Here is a 23,045-nt window from a genome sequence, read left to right on the forward strand (position 1 = left end):
TACAGGTAAGAAAAAAATATATAGAATATATAAAAGCATTTTATTGTAGATATATGCAGTTTACCATTGTTTGACCATTTAAAAGTTTTGACAAGGTGTGCATTGTTATTTTTTTTTAACTTTTTGTAATACTTTTACAACTCATCAGTTGATTTGAGTACAAAACAATAGGTAAAATGTGCCTAAATAACATAATAGAACTAAGAAATACATACTTAACAATGTAAAAGTGAAGGAAAACCTATTGCAAAATATTTTTGATACAAAAATTAGAAGGAATACTGAAAAGGATTTTGTAATACACAGTCCTAAAGATGAACAGTGAGCTTTAATATCTTTAGTCTATTTATAATTTACAACAGAGGAATAACTAAATGGCTCATTTTTTGCTTTGCCATGTTTCAAAGATAATAAAAGGATGCAAATAGCAATTTCTACTTTAAAAATTTTCCAATGCTTAGTTATTGCATGTTTAACCAACAATATTAACAGAGACTATAGATCAGTTTTATTTTAGGTAGGGAATTAGCAATGGCACTTTCCACCAATAAAAAGCAAAATCATTCTCAAGTAAATAAAAAGCACAAATAAAAAATAAAAATGTCAAACTAACAAACAAAAAAAATAAATAAAAAACAAAACAATTACAACAAAGAGTAAAAAATGATAATTTGACCCTAGCAACAGTCCACAGTATTTAGCTACATACTCCAAATTAGTTTTGAAGATATATTGAATTAACTTGTTTTTTAATTTTTAATTTCAAATGAACAAAAAGTTACAAATATACTGAAGTTTAATGGATGTTCATATATAACATAAATATTCATAAAACTTTAACTCAAATTGAATTTTTATAAATATTCATGCTAAATATATTTATGTAAAGTTAATTTTGTATGGTATTCAATGTGGTTCAAATTATTTTCTGATTTTTCAGGTTATAGAAATGACAATATATAATTTATACATTTTTGATCGATTTGGTACATGTTTATATTACCATGATTGGCAGAGAAGAAAATTTTCGAATATGCCAAAAGATGAGGTTTGATATTGGTTACATTGCTTATTTCAAACATAAATATGTTATGTTGTTACTGTATGTATATATATATATATATATATATATATATATATATATATATATATATATATATATATATATATATATATATATATATATATATATATATATATATATATATATATATATATATATATATATATATATATATATATATATATATATAGTAAAAACATATATATACAGTGCTGGCAAAAAGTCTTGCAATAAGGCGCAATTTTACACAAATCAATGTTTCCACGCCAGTAGGCTCAGTGTTATTATTTTATATTTTTATCTTTAGGTATAAATATATTTATAAAGACAATTTTGTAGCTTAAACAGTTAATTCAGTGAAAATCATGGCTAAGATTCGGCAGCTTAGTAAAGAAGAAAAAGCATGCATTCAACGTCTTCTTAAAAGTGGTATGTCTCATGCAGTGGACACAGGTGATGTTCAGTGATGAGTCCATGTTTCGTCAGTTCTCTGATTTTAAGCTTTTTGTTCGTCGACCTACTAGTTCTAATCCTACCAATCCTAAATACACATGCAAAACTGTGAAGTATTCACCTTCTGTAATGGTGTGGGGTTGTTTTTCTGCTCATGGCCTCGGAGATTTATACTTTTTGCCCAAAGGAGAAACTATGAATGCAAAAAAGTACCTCAACGTTTTGGATGAATCTCTAATCAATTTCATGATTATTTATCTGTGCACAATTTTCAACATGATTCAGCACCATGTCACACTGCAAAGTCTGAAGCAGTGGCTTGGATCAAAAAACATACAGTTGCTTGATTGGCCTGGAAATTCTCCAGATCTCAACCCAATTGAAAATCTTTGGATGTTAATCAAGAAGTGTGTATCTGCTAAGAACTGCAGTTCATTAGATGGTTTAAAAAATGCTATTCATCATGTATGGTGTACAGAAATTACATCAGGACTATGTGAAAATCTTGCCAAATCCATGCCCAAACGAATTAGTGCTGTGTTAAAAAACAAAGGATATCCTATAGACCATCCAACTATTCGAGCTTTTCAACTATTCGAATATCAAATAGAAAAATCTGAAAATATTTGAGTAATCGAATACTCAAATAATTTATCAAAAAGTTAAAAGAGATATTAAAAAAATAAATAATAATAATCTAATTAAAAAAGTGTTTTATATTTTATTTTTAACGATTTTATTATTTTATATATGTATTATTTTTTTTCTAAAAACATATTTAAAAAATAAAAAAGAATTAAATGTTTCGAAATTTAGACTTGTTCTTCTTTTCGTTTTAATTACACCAGCTGATGAGAATACTCTTTCAGAAGCTGTTGAGGTTGGGCGTATTGTTATTAAAGCATTATACAAAACGTCCAGCGTTGTCGACCGTTTTTTAAAAGAATCCAATTGACGAAATTCTTTCTTCAATTCAATATATTTATCAATTTCGCTGCGATTGCTAACATGACAGTTTTTTGGTTCTGTAATAAAACTTATTGCATTTTGGAATTCTTTTTGCAATCCGACTGCAACTGGTGATGTTAATTCTATTAAATCATCTGCATCAGATGAGGTAGAATCATTATTAATTTGCCTTTCTTCAAACATTTGTGGATATATTTGTTCCATAATTTTAACAGCGAATAATATTGCTGCATTTTTTGATGAATATTTAAAATGAGCGTTAAAACTTGGTATATTTCCACTCTGCAGATAAATGATCAATGTCATTAAAACTGGATCTCTTCTTTCATCCATCCTTATTTTGATCGCATGTATCAGTTTTTTTGCTATATTAGTTTGCATTGGTTGCAACTTTTCAAACAAAAATTTGTAAACTCCTTCAGCAGTTATGAGATTTGCATCATTTTTACTTAATTCAGTAACAGCAGTTTCAACTGGTGCCAGAACATCAACAAGGTTTTGTAGCGCAAAATTGTCATTTTCTGGAATTGGATCAATATTTAATTTGACTAAGGATTTGTAGAATCTGATAGAATTAAAAATCGTCGAATCATTACACTCAAAGAATTCCATCGTGTTTTTATGTCTAATTTTAACTTGAGTTTTTTCACCATTTTTTGAGCTATATTTTGTTGCAAAATAGAATGCTTTGTAGCCGATTTTTTAAACATTCTTATCACACCTCTTAACCTGTTAATAATTTGATCAAAATCTAACGTCATATCATATTCATCTTCCTCAATAAACACCAGATTGTAATCAGAGCACTGATCTTCTGTGGAATCTTCTTCTACATCTTCATCAACAAAATCTTCGGTATCCTCAAACACTTCATTGCGAATAGAATTTTTTGGTATATAAAAACAATCCATCACGGCTAAATGAAGCGCATGATTATGTTGATTTAAAACACCTAATATATTGCCATATTTTTTCATTACGGCTGCTGCATCGTTAGTAGATGCAATAACATCATTATTTAAGAAAATCCCAAAGTCTGCTAACTTAGCTTCAACCAAATGTTTAATTGTTTCTGCATTTGCCTGCTTAATTATTTCCGTTAAACCCAGAACATAGCATTCAATTGTATTTGAGTCTATTCCAATCACATGAGCTGTTATGTTTACATAACGTAAAATAGTACAATCTGTCCATTCATCCACAGTAATAGCAAATTTACAATTTGCTGTTTTTAATTTTTCAAATTTTTCCCGCAGTTCAACACATTTTTCTTTATAAAAGCTATTGATGCATTTTGAAATAGTTGTCGGACTTTTCGGCATTTTAAAACCTTTTTGTTGCACGTAACCAGCTATAGCTTGGGATTTACTCATTGCTATGATAGCCATTCCATCAAAAGCTGTGACTTTTGACAATATTTCATTTAAAGATTCTTTTTTTACAAATGGCCAAATATTACTTATTTCAGTATTTTTTTTTTTCTTAGGAATATTATTTTCTCCATCATTGTCATTTGATACCGATTTAGATATCAATATGTGTCGTAGCTTCAAATGATTAATCATAGCAGTAGTTGAACTTCTCCATCCTATGTTCGTGTTGCACCTACCACATTTGGCTTCACCAATATTTTTTTCGTCTTTCTTAAAAAACTCCCATACCTTGGATTTTTTTGACATGGCTAAAAAAACCAGAGATGAATTATCTAAGAAAATCTAAAAAATTTTAACTTATTACTTCAAATTATGCAACCACAAATTGTATATTATATTATATTTATTTAATTGTATATTATATTTATTTATTCACAAAATATTAAAAATTATTATTATTAAGATTATTATTAAGATTTTTTTTTAATGGAACAAATACGTATTTATATTTTTAAGCAATCTAAGTAAATGACTGTTTTCTAAAAGCAAACAAAAATAATGTCACACAAAATAAAAACCATACAAAAATGCAATTTAAGTTTTCCACTTCAAGGTTATATAAATATTCTAAGAATTTTTTCCGTTTGCAAAAAGAGAAATTTTTCTGTTTGCAAAAAGAGAATATTTTTCGTTTGCAAAAAGAAATTAACAGTACTTTTTTAAAAGCTTACTCTGCCTTTACATTTTTGAAATTATTCGAATATTGGAGAAAATATTTGAATATCAAATAGTAAAAAAACACGCAAATATATTCGAATATCAAGTATTCGAATACTCAAATTGGATGATCTAATATCCTACCAAATATTAATAGTACATCTATTTAAAATGACTTTACAATGTAATAAAAATAATTGAACTTGTTTTTGGTGAAAATATAATATTTTTGGAAGTATTATTGTTTTTGGAAGTAATTATGAAAAGTAATTATGATGTTGCAAGACTTTTTGCATTTGTGTATACATTGCAAACATTGATTTGTGTAAAATTGTGCCTTGTTGCAAGACTTTTTGCCAGCACTGTGTAAATATATATATATATATATATATATATATATATATATATATATATATATATATATATATATATTTATATATATATATATATATATATATATATTTATATATATATATATGTTGTTACTATATATATATATATATATATATATATATATATATATATATATATATATATATATATATATATATATATATATATATATATATATATATATATATATATATATATATATATTGTATATATATTTATATATTTATATATATATATATATTATATATATATATATATATATATATATATATATATATATATATATATATATATATATATATATATATATATATATATATATATATATTATATATATATATATGTTGTTACTATATATATATATATATATATATATATATATATATATATATATATATATATATATATATATATGTATATATTTTATATATTTATATATATATATACATATTTATATATATATATATATATATATATATGATATATATATATATATATATATATATATATATATATATATATATATATATATATATATATATATATATATATATATATATATATATATATATATATTAGGGTGTTTCTTATATGGGGTTAAAATTTTTTTTTTGTTTTTCAGTGGGCCATCCAGTGAAATAGTTCATTTTGGTGAGAAAATAAATGTGTAAAAATTTCAAGGGGAAATAAACATTTTTACTGGGCGCTACCAGTCATCAAAATTTAAGGCATATTTTACTATGCGCTCTTAGTCATTAACATAGGAAAAAGTCATAAAACTGATGGAGACTGGTGATAATGACTTATTTACTTCGTACACATTTATTTACTTATTACATGCATTAAAAACATCCATTTTCTGTCATTGCATTTCTACTTATTTATTAAAAGACAGCAATAAACATGCTTTTTTACTTTGATTGTAGGGTTATTTAAGACAATTGTTACTGTACTAAGATTAATCGCTCATGAGAGTTGTCTTTTTTCTGTCAGGATATTTCTGTCTATATTTTTGAACTACCAACAACAGGAACTGCTTTTGCTCTTTGTTATTTGTATGTAGTCTATTACATTTGTCCATTAGTGCTACGTCACATTCTGCAATGTCGTTGACAACCTATAAGCTTCGAACAGTGGAATATACAGTCTTGAACTCATCATCATGTTCCCATTCGCTCACACTGTTTTAAAGAAAGTGTGATGGAAGTCCTGTGATGCTGAAAATTCTTCGTGTAATAAATATGACAAAGTCCTCCAGTTTTTTTCCTTGGATAACTGAGCAGTCCACAATAGCCCGTTTCATAGGTATCTGATCTGAAACATTGTTCAATGCTTGGACCATCTTGACCTTTGTCTCAAGGTGAACCTCATCATCAAAAAAAAGCTAAAGCAACAAGTTCCTTTAATAGGTATCAGAGATGCCCTTGTAACTACTTCAAAGCAATTTTTGAGATCTCAGGATGCTGGGTCGAACTATGAAAAGGCAAATATCTCTTATTCCCTTCTCCTCTCTTTTTGTCAACCTGAATTGGTCTCTAAACATCCAAATCTTCAATGCATAAATAGCTTTCGCCATCCAGCAAGCACAGTGTAGACCGGCAGGAGCTTTAAACGAAATGCCCCTCTAAGGCACTCCTCCCAAAAAAACAATAGACAACTCCAAAAGTTCTCTGTAGTCGTCACGAGGTTGAAAGATTTGTAGTTGATCTTTGCAAAAGATGATTCTTTCATCAGTGATATCGGTAAGAGCATTTGAAGCGTTCTTATCAAACTGTGCTGTGTGGTACTTTAGAAAATCAACTTTTGAGACCCAACTTTTTTGAAATCTTTTAAAGAGTGGTATGTCAGGTCCACTTGAAAGGCCGAGACACAGCAAAACTACTGCTTCCAAAATAATTTCCAGAATGTGGTGACGACATGCCAACCACAACATATCTTTCCCAAACTTCTGCTCTAGAAGAATGCCCCATTACTTGGCTAGTATTGGCTGCAGTAGTATCAAAGCACATGCACTTTACTTGATCGTTAATTCCCCATGCCACTGACATGCCATGCACTGCAGATGCCGCACTTTCACCTGTTCCTAATGGTAGTTTTGGGACACTAAGAAGCTGCTGCACTCCTACTCCAGATACTAGAATTGGAAGTCGATCAACAGTTTCTTTACCGGTGATGTCAGCGAGTAATTTTCCATCCCAATGAATGCATAAAGCTTTACTACTGTGATCAAAAAGTAAGGTGAATTTTTTTATAAAATGAAAAATCTTTATTTATTCTTCCAAATCTGTATCGTCCCCCTCAAAATAATCCCCCCCCGGCCCCAATGCACGTTTGCCAACGTTTTTTCCAGTCTTCGAAGCATGCCGAAAAGTCCTCGGTAGGGGTAGCCTTCAAGGCGCGTGCCGATTCACGTTGGATCTCTTCAATAGACTCAAAACGATTTCCCCGGAGTGATCTCTTGAGCTTTGGGAACAGCCAGAAGTCACACAGTGCTAAGTCGGGCGAATACGGTGGTTGTGGAGCAACATGGGTAGAGTTTTTGGCGAAAAACTCACGAAGAACCAGTGCTGTGTGCGAAGGCGCATTATCGTGGTGCAAAATCCAAGAGTTATTGGCCCATAATTCCGGTCTCTTTTTGCGAATAGCTTCACGCAAACGTTGCATAACGCTTAAATAATATTCCTTGTTGACAGTTTGGCCAGTTGGAAGGAATTCGTAGTGCACGACACCACAATAATCAAAGAAAACAGTCAACATGACCTTGATTTTTGAGCGACTTTGACGTGGTTGCTTCGGTCTCGGCTCGCCTTTTTCACGGTATTCACTCGATTGTTCGGTTGTTTCAGGGTCGTATGCGTAGACCCAAGTCTCATCGCCAGTAATAATTGGTTTGTAGACGTCTTGATAGTCAGAAAGCATTGCTTCACACGTTTTAACGCGACGCTCTTTTTCAAAGAAATTGAGAAATTTCGGCACCAAATGTGATTTGAGTCTTCTGAGGCCCAAATGATCCTTCAAAATCGCTTGCACCGACCCAAATGATATTCCAACCATGTCAACAAGGTCTCGAATGGTTAACCGACGATTTGCAAGCACCAATTCTTTGATTTTGTTGATGTGGCGATCATCAATCGAAGTCGATGGTCGTCCGGAGCGTTCCAAGTCATCAACACGTTCTCGGCCTTCTTTGAACCACTTTGTGGTTCAAAGAAGGCCGAGAACGTGTTGATGACTTTGAACGTCTTTGTACCACTTGTAAACATTTTTTTAAGACATAGTCTCTTCACCGAAGGCCTTTTGCAACATTCGATACGTTTCAGCAGCAGAAATATCATTCCGCAAACAAAATTTAATAGCACTTCTTTGCTCAACAAAATTAGACATCGTGAAAATCGCCGAATGCACTTTTGGTACTTTAGAAACAAGCGTAAACAAAAAAAAATAATTATGAGTTTGACATGTAATTTGGCGCAAATGTTAATGACATTCCTACCAACTTAAAAATAAAAAAGATTGGACGATTCGAATAAGGCGGGAAGTTTAAATTAAAAATTCACCTTACTTTTTGATCACAGTAGTATTTCCTTTATTAAGGAACTTCTGGTTTGAATTCCTTCCTTAAACCTTCTGCTATCTTCTTTCAGTGTTTTATTCATTCCCTATGAATGGAAGCTGAATTAACATTGTATTCGATAACTCAATTTAACCACATCTAAATTAGCCACCAACTTCTCATTCAGTATATTTTTCCTGCCATGATTAGGACGCTTTGGAGCCGGTGTACCTGAATTTGATGGTTCAGGGTCATCTTGGTTACCAGGCAAGGTATCTTCTTGAGTTATGCTATCTTCTTTAGGGTTATCTTCACCTTCAGATGATGATGAAAGAACAACTGTTTCTTCTTGAGATTTTCTTGCCATCTCCTCTTGGTCCCTTTTTCGGTTCATTTCTTTTTGTCTTTTTCTTGATACTTCTTCTTGCTTTGCCAATTTCTTATCGACTGGACTTATTTTGCCTCTCCGAATTTTCTCTCTTTGGCATAATAGGAAGTCCTTATCCTCCTGAATGGTGATCATTTCCGATGTGTTGGCATTGGCAATTTTGAATAGTTCTTCTGACCCTTCATTTCATTGGTCTTCCTTGTTTCAAATAATCTGAACGCTTAGCTTTATTCTCTTTATTTTCTTTATTTTTCTTCAACTTTTCCCATTCCTTGTAAATGTTTTCGATTTTAGGGACAACATGCTTCTTTAATTGCACTGGTATTCAGGCCTTTGACCAAACTTCAAAAACATCATTTGCTGTGGAATGTAATGCTTCCTTATTGCTTTGCTTGGCAATCTGCTTGTAATGGAAGAAAAGGGCCTACACTTCGCTTTTTGATGGAAGCATAACACTATCTAAAGAAGAGGACATCTGTCCAATAAGCCATATCTCCATTTTCTTTCTGGTAGCTATTGTTGCACTGGTTGATGAAGCCATCATTGTACAGTAGTTACACTAGTTTAACCTGCAAAAGGAACAATTAAGCATTATAGACAGTTCTGCACACTAAAAGTAAAAAAATTACTAGTTAAAAGAGGTTTGTACGCTAAGCATCAACCATTTTTGTTGCATAACATCATACGCAACATAAGCATTTTTAGGGGACATTTGCGAAATACTGTAGAGTCGGTAGCGACCCCTAAAAATCATTCCAAAAAAAAAAAAGGATATTACTTTTTTATGATAATGAACCTAATGGCAGGGTGGCCCATGCAAAAATCGAATCTTCAAACATAAGAAACACCCTAATATATATATATATATATATATATATATATATATATATATATATATATAATATATATATATATATATATATATATATATATATATATATATATATATATATAATAATTATTAAATATATTTAAATATTATATTAGGAGAAATTAACTTCGACTTGAAATACTCCCTGCCTTAGGATTTTGTTTGAGTTAAAGCTGGAGATAATTCAATAAAATGCTCATTTTGGGGAAAAATAAATATCATTCTGCTTTTGTTGTAATTCAGAGATTAGGGATAGACAGAATATTTCTGTTGAGCAGGTTAAAGTCTCTTTCTCATATAATAAGCTTGCATAAATATTATATTAAAGCTTTCTAGAATGAACTATTGATAAACATCTACTTGAATCTACTCATAGGCTTTTACCTGTGCCTCATTGATAATAGCTATGGTACTTGTTCTGTATTATGTATATTTTTACAGGGTTTTGCAAAATTATAAGTGCATGTTTGCAAAGTTATAAGTGCAGGTTTGCAAAGTTATAAGTGCACGTTTGCAAAGTTATAAGTGCATATGTATTTTTTTTGAAATCATTTTTTTTAGCTTAAAAAAATAAAAAATATTGCGCAAAATATTAAATTAGAGTTTCTTCAACAGTCATTCGCATTTCTTGTGGATTTGAAATTGGATTTTAACATTCAAAAGAATTGGGTTTAATTTAGGGGAGTATGGTACTAAAAACTTGTGAATAATATTTTTTTTTCTTAGTAATTGAAGTACTGCAGCTGCTTTATGAAATTTTGCATTATCTATTTTAAGAATTTTATTTGCATTTACTGCAAAGAATGGTACTAGTTTATTGTTGATGAAATCAATAAATGATTGTGTATTGTATGCGCTGCTTTTCTATTAGAAACATTCAACTCCTAAATCGGAAATTAAACACATGAGGCTAACATTCTGACCTTTATTTGCAGGAACTGTCAAGTATGCTTTTGTATCTTTTGGAGAATCGCCATATGAGCGCACTATATGTTTATTGACGGTTTTGTCTAAAAAAAACAAATTTGAATCAACAATGCTAGCAACTTCTGCTGCAAAAATTGATCTCTGATTTATTCTTTCCATGGTGTTTCTTTCTTGAGGAATGAATGCTAATCTTTTTCGTGTCAAATTTAATTTCTTTGATTTACGGAAACAAACAAGATTGAAACATTTTTATCATGTTGTTCTGAAATTTGCGTTTGAATTTCTTTTTTAACTACAACATTGTTACAGACCACAGAATTAAATGTTGTCTGTTCAATGTTTATATTTATAGAATTTTTGATTTTATATGTTTCTTTTCTTTTTACTGTAGATGACTTGAAAGGTATATTATCACTATTTTTTATAGCACAACTAACAGCATTTCGAGTTAAATTACAAGCATTGGATATTTCCTTGATTGAATATTTTTCATAATTTCTTATTAAAATAGTCGTATTTTTAGTTTCTTCTGTAATTTTTTTCGTACTTTTCTTTCTAAGGGTTAAATTTGATTTTATAAATGCACTAATAACTTTGCAAACGTGCACTTATAACTTTGCCAATGTGCGCTTATAACTTTGCAAACGTGCACTTATAACTTTGCAAATCCCTGTAATAAAAAAGGCTGAGGGGTCTGTAATAATTATAAAGCTACTTAAAAAAAAATGTATTACTTGTTTTATTTTACTTTTAAAATAAGTAAAATAAAACAAGTAATACAAATAACAAAGGTTTCATTATAACAATAGTCATTTTGTAATATGCTTCTGCGAATTGTGTACTTTTCATTTTCTTAACTGCTGGAAACAGACTCTATAGAATCTTTTTCAATTATTTGATGCTTTGTTATGATTTTTAGGTTGTTGTTTTGGTACTATTTTTGGTATTTCATTATTTTCATCATCATCCATGCAACTGACTCAAATCTTTAGGTTTTGGTAGAAATGATGATACTGTTTTAGAATATAACATTTGTTGCATAGAGAAAGAAGATCTTTTTTTTTTAGTGCATTAGTACCTCTTGGAGCAAGATACTTCTGCTTTTGTAAGTGTATATCTGCTGCTTTTGTGCGAGCTGTTCTTTTTGCTCAAAAAATACAACTTTTATATTCTTCATAATTATATTTAAAGTAAAGAATATCAGAGTTTTCTTTCAAAACTTTTAGTTGTACAATACTGGCCCACAACTTTTTTTGGTTTAGACTTAGGATCATTTGATTTTGTTGAATTTGATATTTCAAAGTATTTGTTTGCTAATACTGCAGAGTATCCTGGGAATGCTTTTTCATTTTTAAATTTTATTATATTATCATGATTTAACACAGTTAATACACAGGCATTTTTTTTAAAACTTAAACTATTGCTGTTTCTCATTGCATAGGTATGTATTGTTTTGTTTCGACATTTTTTTTGAATTATTGAGTGGGCGACATCATTTTCACTCTGACTCTTTCCTGGAACAAAGAATGTAAGCTCAATTAAATCTAATTTAAATAGAGTCAATGCATCTTGCAACATGTTCATCATTCTATTTTGATTTTGGCCCCCACATCCATCACAGAAGAGATAAAATTGTGTTGCTCCTTCTTTGCTTTCAGATTCAATAAATTTAAATACTCCTATACTTAATTCACAACTTGTTTTTTCCCCTTCATTCTCGTTCCACTAATGTGAATATATCTTTAAAGAATCAATTTTTGTAACAGTGAGGTTATAATTTTGCAGATGTCTTGAATAATAAAAAACTTGCTCTAAGTTAAAAGCTGCAGTTATGGTCAATTGTGATTTTATTGCTTATTTCTTCTTTTCTTCTTTATAAGCTCGAGTAAATTTTTTGTCGCTGACATGTTTGTTATACTTTTGATATCTTTATCACCCATTTTGTTTGTGAAATTTTTACAAGTTCCATACTGATCTTTCTTAAGTTTTTGGAAGTTTAAATGAAATCTACATTTAAAAACTCTCTGATAGAACTTATATCCCTCTATAAGGTTTTTCTCACTGCAGTACTTTATGAAGAATCTAAACATTTTCTTAATTGAAAGGTCTTGAGGAAGAAACTTGATTTTTCTGTGTCTCACGTAATGGGATTCAACAAATCTAAACGTCTAAATATGATCAATGACATTTTGTTCCCATTCAATTGATATTTTTCTTGGATTTTTGTGGCGACCTCTTTTTTGAAATCTTTTTTGACACTCTCTAGCAGTTTTTTTTGCCATTGCTGTTTTTACTGTCTGCTGTGATATTCCTAGGGTATTAAGAAACATGGGTGCACAGATACGCGTTTCAAGGGCATCATTTTCTTGGCATGGAAAGCTGTATGTAAATGTTCGGTTTCTGTTTCTTTCTTTTCCCACATGCTCCCTTTTCCTTCTTTGTTTTGGTTCTTCCTCTGTTACCCTTGCCACAATCTATTGGCATCTTTCACTTATAATTTTTATTGACCAATATGAATTAAGTAGTTCATTACGATATTGTTACCTAAGATTCTCTACACACCGAAACAAACATTTCTTATCACATCCTTTTCGCATTTCCTTACCCTGTACCACTACTTTCTTTCTTTTATTCAGACCATTCTTTGGTACATAAAATCTCTGTCCCGTGTTTACTTTAAATTTCCCAATGTTTCTAATCCATCTTGATGGTAGTAAATGACCGGAGTTGATACTTGACCGGGGCTGATATTTGACCGGGGCGGGGTTTGATAAAATATAGCCAGGGCCAGGGCCGGGTTTGTGATCGGGGCTATATAAATATTTATACATCCTAAAGTACATTTTTTTTTCAAAATTTATGTTTGATTTTGTATATATATGTATTTATAAACATCATTATGATCAACATGATCATGATGATCATGATCATCATCATGATCATCATGATCATCATGATCATCATCATGATCATCATAATCATCATCATCATCATGATGATCATGATCATCATGATGATCATCATGATCATCATAATCGTCATCATCATCAGCAGCAGCAGCAGGCTTTAGCCTTCCTCTTTTATGCTGTTTCTCTAATCATGGTCAATGCTCAAATGAGCTATCATCTCTATTACAATAAACAAAAACTTATTCTTGCTTGGCTTCTTATTCAACAAGTTGCATCCTTTTACTGTCTCTGTCCCTATTTATTAAATACTGGCATAAATATATGCCAGAATTTAATAAATAGAAAATGTAAGTATAAAATTATAATATATAAAGAGTTATAAATTTATTCTGCTAAATCTTACAATTTTGCCTGGGTCAGATTTGCAAAAAGTCTCATTTTTAGCTGGGCCAGGCCCCAGTCGTTTACTACCTGATGGATCCTTCTTATTATTTTTGGGGGTTGTATCACAGAGAGTTGGGATAAGTTCTTCAGTACCAGACTTGTCAAGTTCTACAGGTTTAAATTTTTCACAATCACTGAGGTTCCAAAGTATTGTTGCACCAATACTAATTTTATCAACATCAAATTCTGGGTGTTTATTAAAGTTTTTCATTACTTTTGTTATAAAAAATCTTCGATAACCATTAGATATCGTCTCTCTGTGGACAGTAGCACTCACTAAAAATAATCTAATAATTAAAAATATTTTTGGTAACAATTACATTTCACTCTATAAATTATATTGAATGTCCCCTAATATCAAGAAACAACATCTTACATTCTGTAGTAGCTTCAAAAGTTCCGCTGAAAATAAGATTTCCATTATATGTTTAGTAGACATCTTCACCATTGTCTAAGGTTTGTTTCTAAATTTTCATTGGTGCTGTTGATGATTTATGGTCTGCATTGGGTCGTTTACTGCATCCTGTAAAACAATGTAAAACATAATGAAGTCATCTCATTGAAGTGATCATTAAAATTTTATTCTTTTTATTTTAGGAGAGAAAAGCATAGTTTCTGTGAAGCATAAATTACGCCTTAAAACTATTATTTACTACTTTAAGTATTTACAATAGATAAATTAATAAACTAATATATAATGTACTCTATTTATCATATTTAACTAACCTGCTTTGTCGCTATTAAATATTAGTGCATTTTGAGCTAAAAAAATATCATTCTTATCAACTTGATCAATACAAGTATGTGTTGCAGCAGTTACTGATGCCATATTATTAACTTAAAAAAATAAAGTTTTTAAAAAAACTAGCAACATCAGGCATGTAAAATAACAAATAAACTTTGTACAGTATCTCAATCGAAAATTCATGCATAAAAATAAATACATTGTTTCAAACATTATTTCACTGTGGTAAAATAATTATTATATGTGGTTAGTTTTAGCATTCTGAATAATATTCAGAATGTTATAACAGGCTGTTTAATAACTATCACCTAGTATGTTTAGTAACGTGTTCTTATTAAGTTTGATTTGTTTTTCTTTAAAAATAATGTAGGATGACATAAGTCTTGCTTGAGTTTAGATGGATAGTTTTTAATGTCTCTTTAAATTTTTTTTTAAACATAAGATATTTGAATTTTGCTCATTTAAAAGTCCAAAATTTAATCATTTTTGGCCCAATACATTGTATGATGTTTTTTTTTACACCTAAGGAGTATTTTTAACTTAAAAAGTCATTTTTGACAAAAATGGACTTAAGATAGGTTTGCTTTGCAACAACGATATATGGTTTCCACGTAAGATCAACAGTAAATAATAATCCAAGAAAATGTAAAGAAGAGGACTCAGTGAGAAGGTTGCCATTCATAATTATAGGAATGTTGGTAGTACTGTGATAGTTTGATAATCTCTAAAACTTTTTTAGATACACCATATGGAATAAGCTTATGAAGAAGACCAACATGCCAAACTTTGTCGTACACCTTAGATATGTCAAGAGCAATAGCCCTAGCCTCTCCGCCTCTATCTAATGCGCGATGAAATCTTTTAGTCACAGCAGTTAGGAAGTCAGCCATAGAGCGAGAGGATCGAAAATTGTATTGATTGTCTGACAGTAAGTTATTTGACTCAAGATGGAATGTGAGAAATTTTTTTATCAAAGACTAGGATGGTAATTGGAAGGGTCAGAATGTTCACCAGAGTTTTTGAAAATTGGAACAACAGATGTCATTTTCCAGCAGGCAGGAAAACAAGACTCAGTCAATCACTTATTAAATAGTTTAGACAGAATTGAAGAGAGTTCTGGAGACAATTCTGTAAGAGTATAACAGGAATGTTGTCTCGACCACAAACAGTAGAAGAATTTAATTGAGATATGACTTGAGCAGCGGAAGCTGGAGTGATTTGAATGTCTTACAATGGGTTAACCTGTTTAATTGGAATGGAAGGAGGAGAATAGTCATAAGATTCTAGAGGCGAATTAAAAGCAATGTTGTTTGCAAATAGTTCTGCATTAACCTTGGGAGAGGTATTAAAATCAATCCCATGAATGAGAAATGGAATGTTAGACCTACTTTTGTTAATGACGCTGTTGAAGATTTCCCAAAAGTCTCTAGAGCCTAACATATGAGATAAGATACAAGATTTATTGAGCTGAGAAAAATGGAACTTAGCAACTGACAGAAAAATGGAACTTAGCAACTGACAGAAAAATGGAACTTAGCATCTGACAGCTTGTGCTCAGTTTTTCCTCATTTTTCTTTAGCTGGTTTAGACCATGTTCATAAACTTATTAAAACCTTTGGTTCATTTCATGCCAAATTTTCAGATTTCAAGATGGACTGGATTTTGATGAAACTTAGTGAATTTTTTCATGATTTGCTAATTAGAATACATTTTAAATGAATCATAAAATGCATAATATGCTTTTTTACAAGGCCTTTAGTAGTATGTAGTTAATATGTAAATATGGTGGGAATAAGTTAGTGTGATAGTGGTATTTTGTAAAGAGGAAGTTGACTTGTTTCTTATTGAAACCTATATAGCTACATATATATTTTTGTTTGTTTGTTGTATATCTTTGTTACTTATATTTTTTGGTTATAGGAGCAAAAACTGATGTATGGTATGATATTCTCTATAAAATCTTTCGTGACAAGAATGTCGCCAACCGATAGGTATCTTTTCAAAATCGTTGGTATTGATCTATGTTTATCGTTGATATTGATTTAAGTTGTTAAAAATTAATCGTTGATATTGATCTAAGTTTTATAATTGGTTGGATATAATTGTTTTAAAATAATTATTGCTTATATTTGACACTTTTTATTAATTGTCATACGAGTATCAACATTTATCATTATTCTTTGTATTACTAATTTTATTAAATAACTATTTTAAATAATATAAGCTATTTAATAAACAATAATCACATAAATAAATTCAATTTTTTTTACATATAGTTTTTTTTTGTAAAGTTTTTTTTAATATTTTCATTTGGAAATGAAATTATAAATCAATCTTTTTTTTTTGGAAATGAAATTATTAAAAAACTTTAAAAAAATAAATTATAATATGTAAAATAATTGCACTTTTTTAATGCGATTATTGAAAAAGAGATAATTTTTTTTCATTTTCCTCAAGTTTTAAGGAAAATAAATAAGGTTTATGGGCGAGGACTATTTAACTATTCAATTTCTCTTGGAAATATCTATTAGTTTTTTGGTTAATATTTATTAGATAAATGCAAATTATATACAAAATTTAAACTTCTGAATTTAGAGTTATATTAAAGCAATTATTTTTTTTTATCTTTTATCTAAAAGTATATAACTTTAGAAAAGAATATACCACATTACTTTGCAAAACCAGTCCATTTGAATGTATGAAGATTTATGCATCAATATTTGTTATACACATGGAAGTAGAGTTGATTTTTCTAACACATTTAATAGTTTTTTACGTTAATGGTTTACCTAAAAAATAACAAAATGCGTTAGAATAAAAATCTTTGTTTGTATTTACATGTTTATATTAGGACCCAGCAAATCAATTTGATTCAATCTGATTTGTAAACTGATTGCTTCTTTGATTCCAGATTTGATTCAAGAAAATGATTTGAGTTTTTTGAATTTTTTTTTTTGGAATTATTTATTGTTGTTTTCATTTCTTTATTTTTTATTGTTTCATACATACAGTGTTAAATATTTTTTTAAATATTACTATATATCAGAAAATTAAGCAGCAAAGAAATTTTGTAACTAAACATGCCATTTTGATTTAAATAGAGCATTTTGATTTAAATAGAGCAAGTTACAAACGCATAAAGTGTATAGTTAAACATCTATAATTTTGCATCGGCTTCATTTTTGCTAAAGTAATTTTAATTTTGAAACTTTTTGAGTGCAACAAACTGGGAAAAAAAACTGTTATTATTTTACTTTAAGTTAAAAAATGACTTCCAAAAGTTCGTTAATAAAAGAGTTCTTTGAGGAAAAAAAGGACATTCTTGCAATGTGAACAAAAATTTTTTAACAAGATGTACTTTGTTCAATAAACTAGAACTTTCCTCATTTATGCATTTAAAATGTGATCATAAAAAACTACATGAAGAAGCATCAAAAAGGCATGAATCTACTAAGAAAACGAATTCTGAAGACATAATCAAAATATCGTCAGGCTCGTCATTAAACTCGTATTTTATTCTACCTCAAGTAGATACAGTTCTACCTTTATTCTACCTCGAATATTGAAAAATGGTATAATTGTGCAGTGCTTAGATTTATAATTGAAGATGGAAAATTATTTAAGACTTTTTGATGAAGCCAAATGTTTACTCAAGGGCAATATATTCCACCACATTCAAGCACTTTATATCAAAATTTTGATAATATGGTCGATGATCTATATAATAACTCTAATGTCACTATTTTTCATCCTTGTGGGTTTTCGAATCATGCTGTTTATCACTTGTAAATCTGGAAATAATAAATTCTTGTCACAAAGCTGCTTCCACTGAAAAAATTATAAAAAACTGTGCTGAAGAAATTTGATTTGACTTCAGATAATGTTTTACAAGCTGCAATTGATCTTCTTACTGTACAACCTGCAAATTGTTCATCAGCGAGAGTTAACTTTATGGAAGGAGGAGTAATAGACAATAAGTGCAATTACTTTTTCAAGCAAAATGTGGTAAGATTAATTTAGACTATTATCATTCTGATTTTGGACTATTTTGTAAGAATATAAAGATGAAATACTTAAATTCGAATTCCTCAAACAAGTGATTTGGTTTGAATTTCGATTTGATTTGTGAATCAAGTGCTGCTTTGATTCAAGATTCAATTTAAAACTAAAAAGCATTTAATAAAAGTTACATTTTAATCCTAGCACACAAAATTACTTGAGCTTAATAGAATAGAAAGTTATTTATACTTCACCTAAACACATAAAAGTTTTCTGGATTTATTTATAAATAATTTTATTTATGTTATTTTTATGAAATTTGAAATTAGTTTCTATATTTAAAAAAAAATATATTTTCATGTGTTTTTAACAATCAAGATTTTAACAAGCAAGAAAAGTGAGTTTTTGTAATTATATTTATGAAGGTAAAGTCTTGGTGAAGTGAATATTTTGTAATCTTGTTTATGAAGGTAAAGCCTTGGTGAAGTGAATATTTTGTAATCTTGTTTATGAAGGTAAAGCCTTGGTGAAGTGAATATTTTGTAATCTTGTTTATGAAGGTAAAGCCTTGGTAAAGTGAATATTTTATATTTGTTTTTATGAAGCCTTAACTTTTTAATTTAGTAAAGATTTATTTGTTAATTACCGCACAAATAATTATAAGCTAAATTATCTTGAAACTCCAACTGGACTTCGAATTATTTTGAATACTGACTTAAATGTAGCTAAATGTGATGACTATCTGCGTAAAATTTACAAAGTATGTTTTATTTTATCTTTTTATTATAATTTTTAAATAGATGTTTTTTTAGAGATTAACCTGTTTTGCTAATCAGGACCAAGTATTTTTAATGTGGTACTACAACAAGGGTTATCAAGGTTTACAAGCTTCTCCTACTCGAACCTGCAATTTAATTTGGGTGTTTTATATTTTAGAGTTTTCATTTAATACATTTTTTTTTTCCTTCTAGATATATGTGGATTGTGTTGTGAAAAACCCGTTAACAAAGCTGGGAGAACCAATTGAAAACGAACTTTTTGTGAACGAATTAAACACTTACATTCAAAATTTACCAGTTTATTATTGATTTTTTTCATATTAATGACTTTTGTAAATACTTTTTAATATATCTCTGTAATTATAATTGGTTAGTAAACATAAAACATTTATAATTGGTTAGTAAATATTTGAACAACATTTTTACAATTGTTTAGTAATAATAATTTTGCATAACTTTGTATATAAAAAAGTATAAACAATGGAAACCAATAGAAACAAAGAAAAGATTAGAGATATTTAAGGATAATTAGAGTTAACCTGTCAAGAGACGGAAAGCAGACAAATAAAATTCAAGGAGACAAAAGAAGATAAACAAGACTTTAAATCTTATATGAAAATTTAATTTTGAATTTCATATAGGGTTTGAATTAAAGTTTACTTTTATTTTAACCCTAAATTCAAAGTTTAATTGTTGAGAAATAGGGTTTCGAAAAAATTGTTCATTGATTAATCTTGAAGAATTTTCATTAATTATGTTTTTTTTTTTTTAAATTATTTTTAATTATGTTCTATTCATTATTTTAAACAGTTCAATTAAATTTTGTCTGTTTTGTAATTTCTCTAATAATAGTTACTTAACTGACAAATCTTTGGGTGAAGGAGTTTGTGTTGTTTCTTTTTGAATATTTTCAATTTTTTTTTTTGCAAAGGCTTACATAATACAGTATTTTCAAAATGTGGCCTCAATAACAATGTTAAAACATTTTTATCTAAATAAGTAAATCAATGTTTTATTGTTCATGAAATTCTCTTTGCCTGATTAACCAAATAATCGATATGATGATCCTAAACTCACAAGTTATTATCTATTTTGTTTTATTTGTTTTGATACCATTACATACTCATTTTCTTTGTTACTGTTGCCAATATGTATGATCTAGCATTAGTAACCTAGCATTAGTTGCCTAGCATTTTTCATTTTTAATCTTAGTAACCATTTTTTTGGCCAATCAACTAATAATTTCATTTTGAAAGTTTTTACAATCATTAATACATTTGAAAATTGACATTATTTTTGCATCATCAGTATATAACTTGCATCATTAGCATATAATTTGCTTCAATAACTTTTATAAATTTCTTTAATAATTATTTTATTTTTAAAGTATAATTCTTTTTAAATTTTTTGAATATTAATTTGAGACCCAGATTGACACTTTTAAAAAATATTCAAAAATAATACTTAATGCCAGTTAGATGTTAAATATATATATAAACCATTGCACAGTTGGAAAAAAAGAAAAAAAAGTTAAAGAAAAAGTTCAATAAAAAAAAAAAGGTTTTGGCTAATCTACTAATCTTTTAAATGTTAAATTTTGTCATTTTTTCAAAAGTTGCAAAAATAACAACGTTAAAGATTCTTTTATATTTCTTGATAAATAGAGCCTGTTTTTATTATCTATATTTTAGTTTTTTTTCATTTTCTTCTTTATTTTAATTTTTATGCGTGACTATATATATTAATTGATTTATTTATAGAAGGAAGGAAGTTTATATACATCTACTGATATAGTCATATGCGCAGTGAGAGTGTATATACATAACTAAGGATTTTGGCACTTTTTTATTAAAAGAGATAAAAAAAATTTTTATTTTAGTATTATATTGGTCTTGTTATATATATATATATATATATATATATATATATATATATATATATATATATATATATATGGAGGAAGTAATGTAACGGTTCGGATTGTTCCACTCCATAGAACTACTGCGACTATGGCTCAAGAAATATACAAAGATTCATTAGGCTATTAGGTTACCTCATGCAAAGGATCAAATGCCTTGAGGATACCAACATGATATTGGTCTCTAACATAAATCAAACCAAATCAGTTCAAGAGTTTTACAAAAAAGTCAAGTTCGTGCTTTGAAGTCCCAATCACCTCACTTAAATCCCAATAACTTGATTTAAGTTCCATTGAACAATTATGGGAATATATTGACACTCAAATAAAAGGCATCAAGCCTACAAATCATGCAGATTTGTTTAGTAAAATCATGGAAGTATGGGGCTCTTTGTTTACTAACATTTTAACTTATCAAGAATCGTTATTTTGTAAACAAATTTTAAAATCTTAACTAAATAATACTTTTTCAAAACATAATTTTAAACTTAAAAATCTTTTGATTGGTCTTTTAATATGTTGGCTTGAGTGAAGTATGTGCTGAAATGAAAGAAGCTGAAATATTAGTAAAATTATTTTTTTTTTTGCTTATCTGCAAACTTTTGGATAATCCTGTATCAAAAAAAAAAAAAAACATTTGTTATTACTTTACTATATTAAAATATTATTAAAACTAATAATATTTTTTGTTTTATATTTGTATTTTTAATTTTTTTATTTATTATTATTGTTATTATTATATCTTTGTTTTAGTTGTCTTAATAATATTATGTATAACTATAGTGGTTCTGTAGTAGTAGCTTATAATTAAATAGTTTTCTTTGTTTATCATTTTATTTATTTTAAATTCTCTCTATGTTATATTTATTGTTATCTAATTTTGTAGGTGTCACTCCATCGACTAGTTTTTAACAAAGCAAGTGACACAACCTTATTTATGTAAATTTAAAATTTGTTATTGTATTATTCATATTGCTAATATTTTTCATATTCCATATTTTTCATATTGCAAATCTCCCTCACCCACTCCCATCAAACTTAAATCCACCTTGGTTACAAAAAAATTAATTAATGTATAAATTTATTATTGACCTTAAAAAGACTTTAAAATAACTTTAAAATTAAGATATAACTAATTTAGTCTTAAATCATTAAGTTTACATTTAATTTCATATTTAAATCCACCCTGTGAGATTGTCTATGTGTTTTCAAGTTTCCAAATTTCACATCTCATACTATTATTAAATATTGCTATTTAATGACAAAAAATGTTGCAAAAAATGCTGTCCGGAAAATTAAAACTTGATTATATCAAGAACTGTAAGAAGTTTGGGGAAAACTTCAGATTTTTCTACTTTCCTAGTAGCCCATAAACCTTTTAACGTATATAAAATTAGCAAAGTTCTAAACATATGGTGACATTTTTTTGGTTTTTCTGCTTATTTGACATTGGATGACGGAAATATAACTGTGTATTTAGGTGAAGTATCAATGATGAAATCATACTAAATCTGAAGAAGCTTCAATAAATACATCAACTAAGA

General features: G+C 28.5%; 1 protein-coding gene across 1 annotated transcript; it reads left to right on the forward strand.

Annotated features, from left to right (window-relative positions):
* Window positions 1-927: 927 nt before the first annotated feature.
* Window positions 928-19,977, forward strand: LOC100208684 (trafficking protein particle complex subunit 1). Its single transcript, XM_065788987.1, has 4 exons — window positions 928-1,048; window positions 16,726-16,796; window positions 19,429-19,564; window positions 19,776-19,977. The coding sequence occupies exons 1-4, from the start codon at window positions 950-952 to the stop codon at window positions 19,890-19,892; spliced, it is 423 nt and encodes a 140-aa protein (XP_065645059.1). The 5' UTR covers window positions 928-949; the 3' UTR covers window positions 19,893-19,977.
* Window positions 19,978-23,045: the final 3,068 nt, after the last annotated feature.

The sequence above is a fragment of the Hydra vulgaris genome, chromosome 01 (assembly GCF_038396675.1).
Source record: "Hydra vulgaris chromosome 01, alternate assembly HydraT2T_AEP".
NCBI lineage: Eukaryota > Metazoa > Cnidaria > Hydrozoa > Anthoathecata > Hydridae > Hydra > Hydra vulgaris.